Source organism: Alosa sapidissima, chromosome 11 (genome assembly GCF_018492685.1).
Source record: "Alosa sapidissima isolate fAloSap1 chromosome 11, fAloSap1.pri, whole genome shotgun sequence".
In the NCBI taxonomy this organism is placed as follows: domain Eukaryota; kingdom Metazoa; phylum Chordata; class Actinopteri; order Clupeiformes; family Clupeidae; genus Alosa; species Alosa sapidissima.
This window is the reverse complement of record NC_055967.1, coordinates 8,915,582-8,931,324: the sequence shown is the minus strand read 5'-3', so window position 1 is coordinate 8,931,324 and position 15,743 is coordinate 8,915,582. Positions and strand designations below refer to the sequence as shown.

At 47.5% G+C, this 15,743-nt stretch overlaps 1 protein-coding gene across 2 annotated transcripts in view; it reads left to right on the top strand.

The window, feature by feature from the left end:
• otud7a (OTU deubiquitinase 7A) overlaps positions 1-7,131 on the top strand; it is a 101,196-nt gene extending 94,065 nt beyond the window's left edge. For both annotated transcript variants that reach the window (XM_042110427.1, XM_042110428.1), the window contains exons 11-13: positions 659-773; positions 2,395-2,479; positions 3,021-7,131. In XM_042110427.1, the coding sequence (XP_041966361.1) occupies positions 659-773; positions 2,395-2,479; positions 3,021-5,012 (2,192 nt within the window). In that variant the 3' untranslated portion in view covers positions 5,013-7,131. The remainder of the gene's footprint in view (positions 1-658; positions 774-2,394; positions 2,480-3,020) is intronic.
• Positions 7,132-15,743: the final 8,612 nt, after the last annotated feature.

Sequence of the window (15,743 nt, the reverse complement as noted above, 5' to 3'; positions counted from 1 at the left end):
TCAGCATGTCAGGCAGGCACCCATTCCATCCTGCAGTGGGAGTCACTGTCTTTTTTCACTCTCCTCCGTTTCTCTCTCTCTCTCTCTCTCTCTGTTTTCTTTTCAGTCAAAGGATTTTAAGGTTGTTTATCTTAGATTTTCTAATGCAAATGTATCTTACTAAGCGAACAGTAATTTAAAGGTTTGAATAGTAGTTTAACAAACAACCCCTCTCTCTCTCCCTCCCTCCTTCTCTCTTTTCATCACTCTTATCCTTCACCCCCTTCTTTCCTCCTCTCATGTGTGCTCATGCCTCTTTTCTCTTTCATCTTTTCTCCTCTCCCCCTCTCGTCTCTCTCTCTCTCCTCTGCTTCTCTCTCTGATCCTTCTTTTTTTCCTCATCTCATCTCCCTCTTCTCTCCTCTCTTCTCCTCTCATCCCTCTGGGCTTGCCTGATCCCTCTTTTCTCTCTCATCCTCCTCTCCCACGTTTCTTCTCCTCCTCCTTCCTCCTCTCCTCTCCTTTCTGTCCTTTTTCCCTCTGTCATCCTTTTTTCATCGTATATCTTTAATTCCTTCTCTCTTCTCCTCCCACCTCTCCTCCTCTCCTATTCTCCTCCTCTCCTCCTCTATTTCTCCTCTCTGTCACTCACTCCCTCCCTCTCTCTCCTCTCCTACAGCCGTCATTCCTCTGACAGACTCGGAGCATAAGCTGCTGGCGCTCCACTTCGCCGTGGATCCGGGCAGAGATTGGGAGTGGGGGAGGGACGACAACGACAACACCAAGATGGCCAAGTAAGGGGGCACTGTATTTCTGTGTGTGTGTGTGTGTGAGTGTGTGTGTGAGTGTGTGTATGTGTATGTGTGTGTGTGTGTTTGTGTGTGTGTGTGTGTGTATGAGTGGGCGCCTGTCTGTGGGTGTGTGTGTGTTTGTGTGAGTGAGTTAGTGATTGATTCAGTGTGTGTATGTGTATGTTTGTGCGTGAAATTGTGAACTTGTATGTTTGTGTGTTGTATGTTTGCGTAAAGTTGTTCATGTGTGTGTGTGTGTCTGTGTGTCTGTGTGTGTGCCCAGAAACATTTAAAACATATGGACGTAGGGGTGCCTCTCTCCATCTGTGGCTACAGACACAGCATGTGAGGGATTTATGCTAAACCTATACAGCGAGGTCACATAAACCTCTGCTGGGAAGAGCTGCTAGGCTAGTACCAGCCTAACACAGCAGCCACCGCTAAGCCAGCACCACCAACCCCCCACTCTCATGATCACTTCCCCCTGACCCAGTCAAGCACAACTAACCCCATGCATCATGACTTTGTCCTTTACCTAAGGGCATGTCTACAAATGCACAACACTGGTCTAGGGAGCGTAGGGAGGGTTAGGGTCTGACTATGTTGCCCCCCTCTCTCATCTGAAGTGCTGCAGGGAAATGGGGAGATAAGAGGGATAAATGAGCGTTACATAGCGCATGTTAAAAGCAGACAGCTGTAAACTTGTTGTTCATGGATTACTTGATACGGAGGCTCTTTGCAAACATCTGCTCAGACCTCTAAGTAATGAAATGGGCCCATGCATCATTGGGTCCTCAATGTACAGCTGAATAGTCACTAATTACTGCTAGTCCCACTGGTGTCTATGGGAGTTACCCCCCCACCCCCCCCCCCATTCTGTTTTCCATTTTCTCCATCTCTCCCTTTTTACCTCTCCCTCTCTATCCCCCTGCTCTCTTTTTCTCTATTTCTCTAACTCACTCTCTTTTCCTCTCCCTCAAACTCTTCCGCTCACTCTTTTTTCCTTAATTTCTTCCTCAGTTCTCTCTCTCTTCTCATACCCACACTAGGAGCACACATACACACCAGTGGGCAGCCCTTAATCCAGCACCCGGGGAGCAGTTGGGGGTGCCTTGCTCAAGGACTGCTTCTCCTTTGGTGTTACTTGATTTATTTAGCCACTGCCTGTTTCTCTACCCACTCATGAACACAGTTATTTGGCCTAACTAATAAATTGGTTGAGGTTGAGGCAGTTTTACATCTGTGGCTATGGTCAGGCCCTTCTGTCCAATTCCCTTTGTGGCGGTCAGGGATGTGTTCAGGCAGGGATGTGCTGGGACACTGCGTGTGTGTGTCTGTGTGTGTGTCTGTGTGTGTGTGTGTGTGTGTGTGTGTGTGTGTGTGTGTGTGTGTGTGCGTGCACGCTTTCAGATGCGGATATGCTCAGTCAGTGCTGTGCTCAGGCAGGCAGATTGAGCTGTCAGGAAGGCTGCCATTAGTACAGGCCACTGGATGAGCTGCTTCCTCTGTGGAAATGGGCTGTCAGGATGAGGGGCTGAGACCCACCTGCAGCGGATGATAATGGCAAATAACGACATCTCTCTCTGTCTCTCTCTCTCTCTGTCTCTCTCTCTCCTGTCTGCAGTCTCATTCTGTCCCTGGAGGCCAAGCTCAACCTGCTGCACAACTACATGAATGTAACATGGATCCGAATTCCCTCAGAAACAAGGGTAAACCTCTCTCATTCCCTCTCCTTCTCTCTCTCTCTCTCTCTTTTTTTCTTTTCTCTCTACTACTTTTCTTGCTCTACTCTCATTCTCTTTCCTGTACTCCCCTGTTCCTTTCTGCTCTCTCTCTCTCTCTCTCTCTCTCTCTCTCTCTCTCTCTCTCTCTCTCTCTCTCTCTCTCTCTCTCTCTCTCTCAACTCCCCCCCCTCTGTATTCCATGTGCCCCCCTCCCTAGTTTTAGTCCCTATATGAATCCTGGAACTAATTTCCGTAATATAATGCCAGTCTTCTGTAGGCCACTAATTAAATGACAGAAAATCCCGCGGCGTCTGTTTGTTATTCCCCATTCAGAGTTTCATGGAAAGCTAGGGGATGACAGTTGCTAAAAATAAATGACCACTAACTGCTTAAGCTGTCTTAGCGCAACAGTGCGGAGCAAAGTCCGGAAAAGCTGAATCTCCCTTCTGATGTTAGCCTGTCTTTTCTCTCCTCTGCCCCGACCCCCTATCCACTACCCAACACCCCACCCACCCACCCCCACCAGGCTCCTCTTGCCCAGCCGGAGTCTCCGACCGCCTCAGCGGGCGAGGACGTGCAGTCCCTGGCCGAGTCCATGGACTCGGACCGCGAGTCAGTTTGCAGCAACTCCAACGTGAATTCCAACGGCAGCAAGTCCAACGGCAAGGAGAGCAAAGACAAGGACAAGCAGCCGCGCAAGGACAAGGACAAGGACAAAACGCGGGCCGACTCGGTGGCCAACAAGCTGGGCAGCTTCAGCAAGACGCTGGGCATCAAGCTCAAGAAGAACATGGGCGGGCTGGGCGGCCTGGTGCACGGGAAGATGAGCAAGTCTGGCTCGGGCAGCGGCAGTGGCAGTGGCAGTGGCAGCAGCAGCCGTGCGGGAACCGAGAACGGCACTGGAGGTGGAACAGGAGGAACCGGGGAACCCAAAGCCAAGAAAAAGGACTCCAAGGCCCGCAAGGGCAGCAAGGAGGAGTCGGGTCAGTCGGGTCAGTCAGGTCAGTCGGGTCAGTCGGCCAGCACATCTTCCTCTGAGAAATGCACCAGCCCCTCGCCCACGGACAGGGCCTCGGGGAGCTCCCCCGGGCCGGGCCAGGGACCGGGCAGCGGGTCAGGGAAGGGCTCCAGCGCAGGCAGCGGGGGGAGCAGTGGCCTGGAGAGCTGGAAGTACAGCACGGACGTGAAGCTGAGCCTGAACATCCTGCGCGCGGCCATGCAGGGCGAGCGCAAGTTCATCTTCGCCGGACTACTGCTGACCAGCCACCGGCACCAGTTCCACGAGGAGATGATCAGCTACTACCTGACCAGTGCCCAGGAGCGCTTCAGCACCGAGCAGGAGCAGAAGAGGAAGGCCGACGCCGACAAGAAGCCCCAGACCAACGGAGGAGGGGTCGCCGTGACGACGAGCACCATCAGCACCACCACCTCCGCCGCCGTACCCATCCTGTCCTCGTCCATCACCTCCGCCCTGAAGCGACCCGAGCAGGAGAGTGTGTTCCAGCGGGAGCGGTCGGACAGCTCGCCCCCCGACAGCTGCTCTCCGCTCCTCCACCCGGCCTTCCACCACCCACCTCACCCTCATCCGCAGCTGACCTCCAAGGTGCCCGACAGGGGCAGCCCCATCCTGTCCACCTCCCCCATCCCCATCCCCATCCCAGCCAACACCGCCTCGGCCCCGGCCTCCGCCCCCTCCCCTGTCCCCTCCATGTCGTCCATGTCCCCCGTGCCCTTCTCCTCCCCCAGCAACGCTGCTAGGCGGCCCGGCTCGGTGGGCTCCACGGTGGTGGGCCCGTTGGGTCCGGTTCCAGTGTCGGCCCACTACAGCCACACGCCGCCCGTGCAGCGGCACAGCGTGATCCACCTGCGCGAGGTGGCACGCGAGGAGCCCGTGGCACCGTCCTGCCGGCTGCCGCCCCCTCAGATGGGCACGCTGAAGACGTGCGCCACGTACCCGCAACAGAACCGCTCGCTGTCCTCGCAGAGCTACAGCCCGTCCCGGCTGCCCAGCCTGCGCACGGCCGCCAACACCACCCACAGCGGGCACGCCGGCTACGGGCACCACGCCGGGCACGCCGTCGGTAGCTACGGGCATCACCACCACGACTCCCTCCTGTCCTACACCATGGCGGGCGAGCACAAGTCCCACACCTACACCAACGGCTTCCACATCAACGACATCCGCGACTGCCTGGAGTTTGCCGACGATGAGCCCTCCCCTCACGGCCACTGGCTCGGACACCACGACAGAACCAAAGGCAGTGGCACTGGCAGTGGCGGTACCGGCATCGGCACGGGTGGACTCGGCCCCGTGGTGGGCACAGCCGGCCGCAGCGGACCAGTGTCCGGTTCCGTCCCTAGTTCTGTCTGTTCTGCGTACTGCTTCCAGCAGCGGCGCTGCAAGCGGGAGAACTGCTCGTTCTACGGTCGACCAGAGACGGAGAACTACTGCTCCTACTGCTACCGGGAGGAGCTCCGCCGCAGGGAACGAGAGGGCAAAACCCACAGAACCGGATAGCCCACCCACCCACGGGGCATCTGCCGGACCCTGTATTTGCCCCTATTGCCCCTCCTGGAGAACCAGAGTTCCCAAGGGCACCCCTTGGCACTGCTCTGCAGGTAGATCAGACAGCACCGGCTTACTGGCATACCACGTCCTACTCTATTTAAGAACGGCCTCCTTGTATTCTCGTTGCATTTCGTCCAGTAGTGAAGGACACTGTAAACAACAACAACAACAACAACAACAAACAGGAAGAGCGACAGGAGTCAGTTTACAGCTTTGGCCAGAGGTTGTGCTGTTGCGTTTGTTTGTTTGTACGTTTTGTCGGTTTGCTTTGTTTGTATGTTTATGTCTGATAGATCTTTTACTTGTTCTAAAGTAAAAGCCCGTCACTGTGCTCAGAGCACCTACTGTAAACTCACCTGTACCTGTGTGTGTGTGTGAGAGAAATGTAAAAGCATATGTCAATCTCCATGGAGCTTGCAGTACTTTAGACGAGTCGCTCCAGTTAGAGGTCAATTTGAATGCAATACTTCTCAGCTTAGTCCTTTGAAGTCTCTATATTGAATAATGTTCTTTTTTTTTCTCTGTGCATTGCAAATAAGTCCAAAGGGAGGGAAGTGCACTGCTAAGCATGGGAATTTTTTTAAAAAGCAATAATTTTGGTGATGTTAGCACCTCCTCCCCCCTCCCCTCTTTTGTAATCTATGCATCCCACGAGCGATAATGAACTTGCCCTGTTACTTTACCAATCTAATTTCAGCCTGATGTCCATGCAACAGAGAACATCACTCTGTGACTGTGTGCTGCTCGGTCTATGTTGTGGTGTGCAGTGTTGCTCTTAAGAACATCAGCTTCCAATGCCATGGACTGACTGGCTAGGCCTCTTGTGTGAGTGTGTGTGTGCATGTGTGTGTGTGTGTGTGTGTGTGTGTGTGTCCGTATGCTCCAGTCTATATCCTGATAACCCGATTCAGCTGTTTCTGAAAGTTAACTTAACATCAACATATTATCAGCTGTATCTGATCACCAATGATATTGCAGGTGATTCTGGTCCAGGTCTGGGCCGGATGTGGTCCTGATGAGGCCTAGATCTGTGATGGAGTGGTCCGTAAGAGATGATCTTAAGAGATAATCTGAGTGTAAGAGAATGGGTATAAAACGTAATGTCAAAGTATAGAAGCCATAATAGATGAAGCGTTATGTCTTTGAGGGAACCGTACAGGATCCGTGTATAAATGGTAAGGTGTTCTAGCTGATGTGATATTTAGGGAACATGTTAGGGGTTCATGTGGATTAATGAGGAGTTTTGTCTGATGTAACACTTACAAAACATGTTAGGGGTCTGTGTGAAACTGGAAGGAGTTCTACCTGATGCAGTGTTTATGAAACATGTTCAGACAGCTGCGGACTGTATCTCAGATCTGGCCATAGACCCGAATCAGATCAGAGCCAGATCCAGTCGAGACTCCAGAGTGTGTCTGTGTTGTTGGCTGTGGCACATTGGAGGTCGTTTATGATACCCGATTCCCTGGATTATGAGCACTGCCAAGAGATTTATGGAAACAAATCACATTGGGCTTTTCCATTCTAAAAAAATCTAAACCAAATTTGAGATGTGCCAAAACTACAACACAGACACAAAAGAATCACAGCACACAACTACGACACACATAAAACTTTTAATTTGTCCTCAGGTACGTTTACATTGTAAGGCAATATATATGTATAACCCATTTGGCGAATAAGGTTAAATCGTGAAAAACTGTCACCATATGTTTTTTAACAAGAGTATTTCATACTCAACAAAAACAGATCTCTGTGTCACTGCTTATTACAATTGACTGTAGAAAGCCTAACTAGACCAGTAGCGCTCCATAGAGAAGCAGGTTGCTGTGTGTTAATGTATGTGTGTGTGCAACACCAGGAGATCAGGAGAGCTGGACAAGGCTGTCGCCTTTGATTTCAGTGCCACTCAGAAACACCACAAGCCTTTTTGTGACATCATCAGTGACCAGTGACATCATCAGTGCTTTACTGTGAACACTCCCTCTGTCGCCAGGAGAGTAACACCTGACACACCCAACACACCCTCAACCCCTACACACACACACACACACACACACACACACACACACACACACACACACACACACACAAAAGGAAACACTCTCTCAAACACAGAAACACACACACACACCCTTGACTCCTACACACATACACACACACAGCCAACAGGAAAAGAAACATCAACACCCATTAATCTTTCCAAATGTGTTCATGCCGTGGAATTTGTGATGTTCACCTGCACTTTCAGTGTGTGTGAGTGTGTGTACGTGTGTATCCAAATATGACACACAGAAGGTGTGGGTGTGGTTGGCATGAGTTTTGGGTCGACTTACTCGTTTGTTTGTTTGTTTGTTTTTATTTTTGTGGCATCGCCTGGGTACCAGGATGCTGTCCTTCTGTGAGTTTCTCTCCTGGCCAAGGATGTCCAATGCTTTCCACTGTCCGTGCCCTCTCCAGTTTCTACTCACACACACTACGGCCTCCTCTTCCTCACGGTCCTCCTCCTCCTCCTCCTTTCTATGTGACAAGCTTATGGACTCACCGTGTTAGAATTGTAAAAAAGAAAACAAAAAAAATACCGGAAGAACAAAAAGAAAATATGATTTTATATTCATTTGAGAGTTTTACACTACTTTAAATTATTAATTTGCACATTAGGTACAAATGTAAATAGCAAAAAGAACAAAACAAGATTAGTTTATTGTTACCAAAGCTGTCTTTGTGTGGTTTGTCGTGTGTTTGTTTTTGCATTTCCTGTATAAAATGAGACGGTGTCACAGACATACCATGATATTGCTGACTGGTATCTCACAGTGTGTTCACAGCACCATTACATTATTCGTTTTGGAGAATGCACACACTTAGTCAAGTTACGCACTTCACATGCAAAACATATATAAACATTTTCGACATTTCCGTTGCAAATGAAGTAAGCATATAGATCATTGCATACATCAGTTTGACTTATTGAAGCATTGATCATGCTGGTTTCAGTGGTTTGTGTAACACATGGTCTCTTTCAATCAACCACTGGGAATTAGCCTACAGGGTGATATATTCACTGAACCAACCGTGTTCTGCTCACCCATTGGACCAAATGGGCGATGACGCACACACACACTGTTCTCTTCCTCTTTCTCACTTTCACTGGTTGAAAAGGATCCTTCCCAGATCTCACGCATGTCTCAAAGATACACTGGTCTGATGGTGTCGGGTTAAACACTCCCAGAATGCACAGCTGCATGTGCGTGTGTCGGCAGGGGGCAAGAGGAACCCTGAGCAGCTGTGCGTGTGGAGGCCAGAAGATCGATGCCCACCGTGCCACGCCAGGCTATGCCACCTGCTCACACACCTGCCCACTCACTCTCTGTGAGCATCTCCGTGAGAACTAGTAGACGCTCTCCACAGCACACGCTCCTCAAACAACACACACAACACACACATACACTGCAGTCCACACACACAGCTCAACACACACTGCTTTCAACTCACATAGCTCAACACACACACACACACTGCATTCAACACACATACACTGCAGTCAACTCACACACACTGCATTCAACTCACACACCTTAAAACAAACACACACACACACACTGCATTTAACTCACACAGCTCAATACACATACTCAGTGTTCAACTCACACAACTCAACACATGCACCAAAACAGGCAGACACTCTGTACACAACTTACATAGCCCAATACACACTCCTCACATAACACACTTCATTAAACTTACACAGCACAACACACACTCCCCACACAACACTACATACACTCTGCATTAAACTCACGTCGCAAACTCATACACCATAACACACAATAAAACTAAAACAACACACACTTTGGACACAAAATACCTGATGATACTCTTAAGTCTAATAAAAAGAAAAATGGGTGGAGAAAGCAGCTAATTGATGAGGACTAAACTAAAGGTTGACACTTTGAGCTAAACTAAAAGGCCCACATTTTGAGCCAAACTAAAAGGTTGACATTTTGAGCCCCCTAGAGAAGTCTCATGCTTCTGATTCTTTTAGGATTCCCATGCATCACCCAGTGCCTTTTGGCTATTTTTTACAACAGCGCTGTGGCTCTGTGCAGCTTAGCTCAGTGCAACTGGTCGACCAAGCCCTGCTTGGGATTTGCATTGCCAGTCATCAGGGTCTACTCACTTGAGGTTGTGTCTTTAAGCAAGAGTTCAATGTGACCCAACATGAAGAGGCTTCACTGGCTGCCCTGATGACGTACCGATATTCAGAGAGGCTTCTCAGTCCGCCAATTTTAGTTTCCTCTGTTTGACCGTGCATGTATTTAGAGAGCAGCCTAAAGCCTACATCAGCCCACAAAGGAAATATTTGGTTAGTCTACTTTGACATGTCTCTGACGAAGAGTCCAGCCTGCCACCTCAGCAGAACGGCGTGTCTCTGGACGCGCCTGTCCACTCTCTCTCTCTCCCTCGCTTGCCTGCTCGCTCACTCTTGCATGACGTTCTGAACACGTCAGCAGATTCCACATGCCAACGGATTCTACACACAGCAAACTCCACACGCCAGCGGATTTTACACACAGCAGATTCCACACGGCAAGCTCATGCCATGCCACTATTAGTAGATTAGGGTGGGTCGGCTGCCGTGGCGACACAGAAGGTTAACCAAACTGACCTTCAGCCATGGGAGGTCTTCTGCCATCATTAACTTCCACTCATGTTCTCTCTCTCTCTCTGTGTCAGGCTACTCACTGACACACATACACCTCTGAGGCCAACTGCCGATACACTATATGTATAACACAAACAAAAACAACAAAAGATGAAATTACATTTCTCAAATGTTCTAATTGTAGTAAAAATGAATAGACTGTTGATAGCAAAAATTATGCTACCATATTTCTCTGGAGACTCAGTCAGGACGATGGAAAATCAGGATACAGGCTTTTATTCTTTTCAATGAGGGGCCAGTCCCCCTCAAGGGAGAGATACATGTTTGTGTCACCCCATACTTGGATTTCACCAGTATTCTCTGACTATACAAAACAAATCTTAACCTTAAGTAAGTTACAAGCGAAGAGAAGGAGTGACCTCTAGTATGAATATGCAATATAAAGGTATGGTGTGTGGGGATGTGGTCTCTTGTTGTTGTGTCATCAGTTTATAAAAAGGGTTGCGTAGAAACCATTCTTCATTTGATCTTAGATCATTTCTGAAATGATCGTACGTGTGATTCAGAGAAAACGAACGTACGCACAAAAAAACGTGCGTACGCCACCCTTCCAGATGTGCCCATTATAAATCACAAATGAACGTCAACTTGTGCGCAGCCGGATGGTTTTAGGTCTCCGCCTTGTAAACACCCCCTCATCAATATCATTAGCATATGTTTAAATGAAATCAATGGCCTAAAAGCTGTAGCTTATGTAAAATTAGATATTGAAAACATTGTATAGGCCTAGCCTATGTCATCTGATGTTAACTAGCCTATATGCGTCAGTTCGAATAGCTTAACTAATTATGTTTTTTCCAGCAAAGCTTTCTGGAAAGAGATAGTATGCATCCATGTCCATTGTCCTCTGCTCGCTTTCATTCCTTTTGCTTGCAGTAATGTGAATAATCAACATTTCGTATGTTTAGGCCTACTTTGTAGAAAAAAAAATGGGTAGGCCTAGCTTATGAAGGAAAGACCTCTAGGCCTATATACAGTAGCCTATGTACGTTATGGTACAGTAGGCTACTGTACGTTTACAATATGACCCAGGGTAATATGCTGATTTAGCCTACAAAACAGAAAACTAAATTATAAGCGTGATATGTCATGTAGGCTTAACGTTTCTTTTAGGGTAGGCTATGTTTTTGCTGAAAAAGTAGCCTAGTTCGCCGGTCATTTTTCATTCATTCTGCATATCTTTGCTATCATTTTCTTTCAATAATGTCCAATGCCTTAAACATTGTCCTTTATTGTTTGCTTTAGGCTTACCTTTATATTTTATCCTACATTATTCAACTCACGTATTGTCATCTGATCTTGGGCACTGCCAGTCAAAAAAAGCAAACAGGTGCGCGCTCTGCACCTCTTTATGCAACTCCGACACAACACTAAATATGAAGATGCCCTGCTTTCAGAGGATAACTTCCGTCCCTTGGTTGTGTAGGCTATATATGATATAAAATATCTATAGCCTACATTGTATAGCTTACAGTCAAATATTACCTTTCTGTTACGAAGCTGGGAATAGGCCTATGAGCGCAAATTAGGATGTAGTGGAGACTAAACGCGAGTAAACGCAGTTTATCCACCTCTGAAATTTCAGAAATAGAGTTTAGGCCTACCCACCTCTTATTAGAGTTTATCTTCCTCTCAAAAAAGTTTATTCACTTTTAACATTCAAAACTGTATGATCAAATACTATCCTATATTCCCAATACTGCACAATAACCTCCAACATGATCAAACTGTTCGAATGCCTTTTTGAATGCCTTCCTCTCCTAAACGAGGGTAATTGGACATTTGAGGGTCAATATTAGATTGGTGAGATCACTAAATATACTAGATCACCTGTAAGAATGTTTCAATTATTCTATCGTAGGTCTTGGTGTTTTTTTTTTGGTGTTTTTTAGATATTGTGGGCTATAGTTCTCTATAGTATAGCAGTTTTATGCCAAACCATGAAACATTAAGCTGCGTCCAAAAACGTCTTAAAAATCTTCTGATATTGATCATGCATATGGCAAAGAAAGACATGAGATCGTTGGTCTTGGAATTTTGAAAATGCATCGCACTTGGACCTCAGATTACTTGCAGTACCCAGGCATTACCACAAGGAAATGGTCGTACGTCAAGTTTGAACCTGGGCCCACTTCCCCGATAACGACGGAGACACGCTCTTAAGAGGGTTTTCTACGATTCATCTTACGATCGTTCGTTTGGTTTTTCCGACTGTTTCCCGAACATGCTCGTAGCGTGAACGTGCATGCACTGCTCTTAAGATGCTCTTAAGGGGAGCTGTCCACGTTAATAGTTCTGAAATATGCTCTGATTTGACGGTGATGTCAGGTGACTGCACGTCACAGCTATAGGCCTACCATTTAAACCTCGGATCTACACATTAATTCACATCAATACGAAAATAGAAACACTTTGACATCTGCATGTAGGTTATATACCACACAGAGACATAAATAATTGTAATTATTTTAAGATTAGATTGTTGCACCATGCAACAATTTTTCGCGGTGCCACTTAAGAACACGTTTGAAGATAAGAAAGAAGTCGAGTAAGAAAGAGAGGAAATGTGTAGGCTTAGATTTTGATGCAGTAGGCTACAGACTAAACCACATGTTGCTTTCTCTGCTTTTTACCTCATAGGCCTAATAAAATATTCACTTAGCAAAGATAATGTCAAACTATTCTGGCAACGTCTCGTTTCATAACTTGATTGCATTTTTGTCCGCTTTTCATCACATTATTATGATCATTAAATGTAGGCTATTTTGCACGCTAAAATCTGATTCATCACAAGTAAACACAATAAAGAATGGGAACGTAAATTGGATTATGTATTCTAAGTTGTAATTCCTCTGTATGTCCTGTTGGTGACCTCAGTGAGAAGTACTGTTAAGACGCTCTTAGCCGGTAACGAGTACTCTGGAGCACTCGTAGATCTACGAGTGTTTTCACGATGCTCTTAAGCTACGATGGTTTCGGGAAACAGTCGGCAAATCTTAAGACGTTCGTAAGAGGGACTTTACGACGCTCTTAGGCTTAAGATGCTTTCGGGGAAGTGGGCCCTGACGTGGAGATAAGCACTTTTTCACGTCAAAGACGGTTTTTATAAATCTGAGCGTTGGCATGGATTTGAGCGTACGCACGGTCTAAGATCAAATCTGTGCGTAAGAACGCGTTATAAATGAGGCCCCTGGTCAACTTTATTATTCTTAGTTACAACCTCCCCCTTGCCTGCATGTTCTTCAGAGGCCTGGCCTGGTGATGAGCAAAAGGTCCCGAGCCAGGCTCTCAGTGAATTTTGATAAGACACAGGACACTCTGCATACAGACAATGACTCACACATGAGATCCACCTGGGTAAATGATCATATAAAGCTGATTTACAATACTTTGACCTTCATTTTTAGATAGTATTTAGACATTAATAGGCTATGATAGACTGTTACCTACATTTGCAATATTTCAAACCTAACATTAGTATTAGTGAATGTGTAAAAACCTTTAAAACTTCTGAAGGAGAGTGTGTGTCTGTGCATTCTATAGTCACTTTAATTTACACACATACTGTACATGCATGTGCATACGTGCACACACACATAGATCATATATCTCAAGGGCCAACTCCACAGGTGCTCCTCATTTTCATTTTCAGAGCACATGCAGCGTGGGGCACATAGCCAGCAGGGTGGGGAGTATTAGCAGGCTCTTCACAAGTGTGATTTTCTTAAACTTTCAGCTCTTTTTTTTCTTTGAGGGAACAAAATGTTTCTGTGTGAGCACTAAAGCAGGCCTGAGAATGAGGGGAGAGAGACGGATGGGAACCTAGAGCCATGCAGCATTCCAGGGGCTTAGCGTGGCACCCCCCTCACCGCCCCCACCAGCCCCCCACACCCTCGGGGGGGGGGTTAGGTTGGGCTTGGGGGTAGTAAATTACCAGCTAATCATAATTCTGATCTACTCAGTGACAGCCAGTCCAACCAATGCCTCTTAGCAGTTAATTGGATTCCTAAAGTTGGTGGTCTCCTCATCCACTGAACGGTGTGTGTGTGTGTGTGGGGAGGGGGGGGGTTTGACTGTTGTGTGCCACTCCAGTCCCAGTGACCTGCCCATAGAGTAGGGATCAGACTTGTCAGAAGCAGCTTAGTGAAGGTGGAGGCAGGGGGGTGGGGGTAGTTTGTGACATTGATTCCACCTGGACTTAGCCTGGGTGTTCCCATGCTGCCTTGTGCGCGATTTGATTCACGCTGCTGAGGCAGCCTGGAGACCATGGAGCAAATTTTCACCTGAGATAGGGAACCAATCACAGAACAGGGGGGAAAGCAAGACAATGATGAGCTATGCACAGACGCATTTGATAGACATCTGTGGCACCCAATAAACGGATCTGGGCATTCTTTTCAAATACGAGAAAATGAACGTTTGGTTCCCAGACCACGTCTCATTGAGAAGTAGTGGCGCTAGCCAGGCTAACCTGGACTAACTAGTCTGGTTGGTGGGGGGTAATAAACCTGGCCCCGCTCTGGGCCGGACCTAGCCCACGTCAGGGCCGGATCTGTTGTACTGAGTCTGCAGCTTTGTATGTGGGGCGAGTGAATGGCTGGATACACTGAGGAGCTGTGGCTGATCAATCAATCACAGAGAGAGAGAGAGAGAGAGAGAGAGAGAGAGAGAGAGAGAGAGAGAGAGAGAGAGAGAGAGAGAGAGAGAGAAAGGGGGGATTTTTCTCCCTGTAATGTATGTGTTTGAACATCTGCTCCAGTCTTCTCTCTGCATACAGGGTAAGAGAGGGGGGTTGGGGAGGAGGTTTATCTGTGGTTTATGATTAACTTCTATTAACAGACAGTCAGCTTTCTTCAAACAGAGAAGAGAAACGAGAGAGTACAGAAGAGAGAGTGCAAACAAGGTTACTGTGTGTTCTCAGTGTGTGTTTATGTATGCATGTGTGTGTCTGTGTGTATGTGTATTTGTTGTGTATGTATGCAAATTGTATATGTGGCTTTCTGTTTCTATGTGTGTTTCTGGGTAACTCTCAACTCTGGGTGACTTTCCCTTTTGCTTTGTGCAGACCAGCATGTGTGTGTGTGTGTGTGTGTGTGTGTGTGTGTGTGTGTGTGTGTGTGTGTGTGTGTGTGTGTGTGTTTGCGTGTGTGCACGCGCGCATTGACGCATTGGAGTGTGAGAGCAGAAGGCTGGATGTGTAGAGTAGTGTGTGTTATCACTAGCTGGGAGGACTGAATGTTTCTCATGGAAGAGGCATAGGCAGTCATGTGGGGGGTGCTGGGGGAGGATCTCATGACTGTAGCTCTGACCCCAGAGTTGCATATTTGATGCCATTTCACACACACACACACACACACACACACACACACACACACACACATGCCCACATTACACATGCATACAGACATAATCTCTCTCTCTCTCTTTCTCTCTCTCTCTCTAACTCTCTCCCTCCCTCTTTCACACACAAACCCCCACACACACACACACACACACACACAGAGACAATCCCCCATAGATCCACTCTCAAACGCACACCACATGCACACGCGTGCACAAACAGTTCCTCCGTCTCACAAAGAATTCTTCACTCGTGCGTCAAGACAGCCGAGGCAGGTCACATGAGGAGGAAGTCAGTTCTTCGTGCAAACGCTCATCACCATGCTTCTCAGCAGCCGGGACACAATAGGGGCCAGTTACCCAGCTCTGGATTCAGTCTCAATGAAGCTCTTCTCTCTGTGGGGGAAATGACGGCAGTGGTGGTCATCTGGTTATCTCCTTGCGGTTACCTTCTGGGCTTTACTGAAGGGCAGCACGGGAGCTCCAAACTGACTGGGGGCCCAATGCCTTGCATGCTTGAGTGACAGATTCGCAAAACAAGACAAAGCAAATTGCAAGAGAGCTCATTCAGTCAAAAAACATAAATATTTCCTTAGATAAAAGACGAGAAAAGT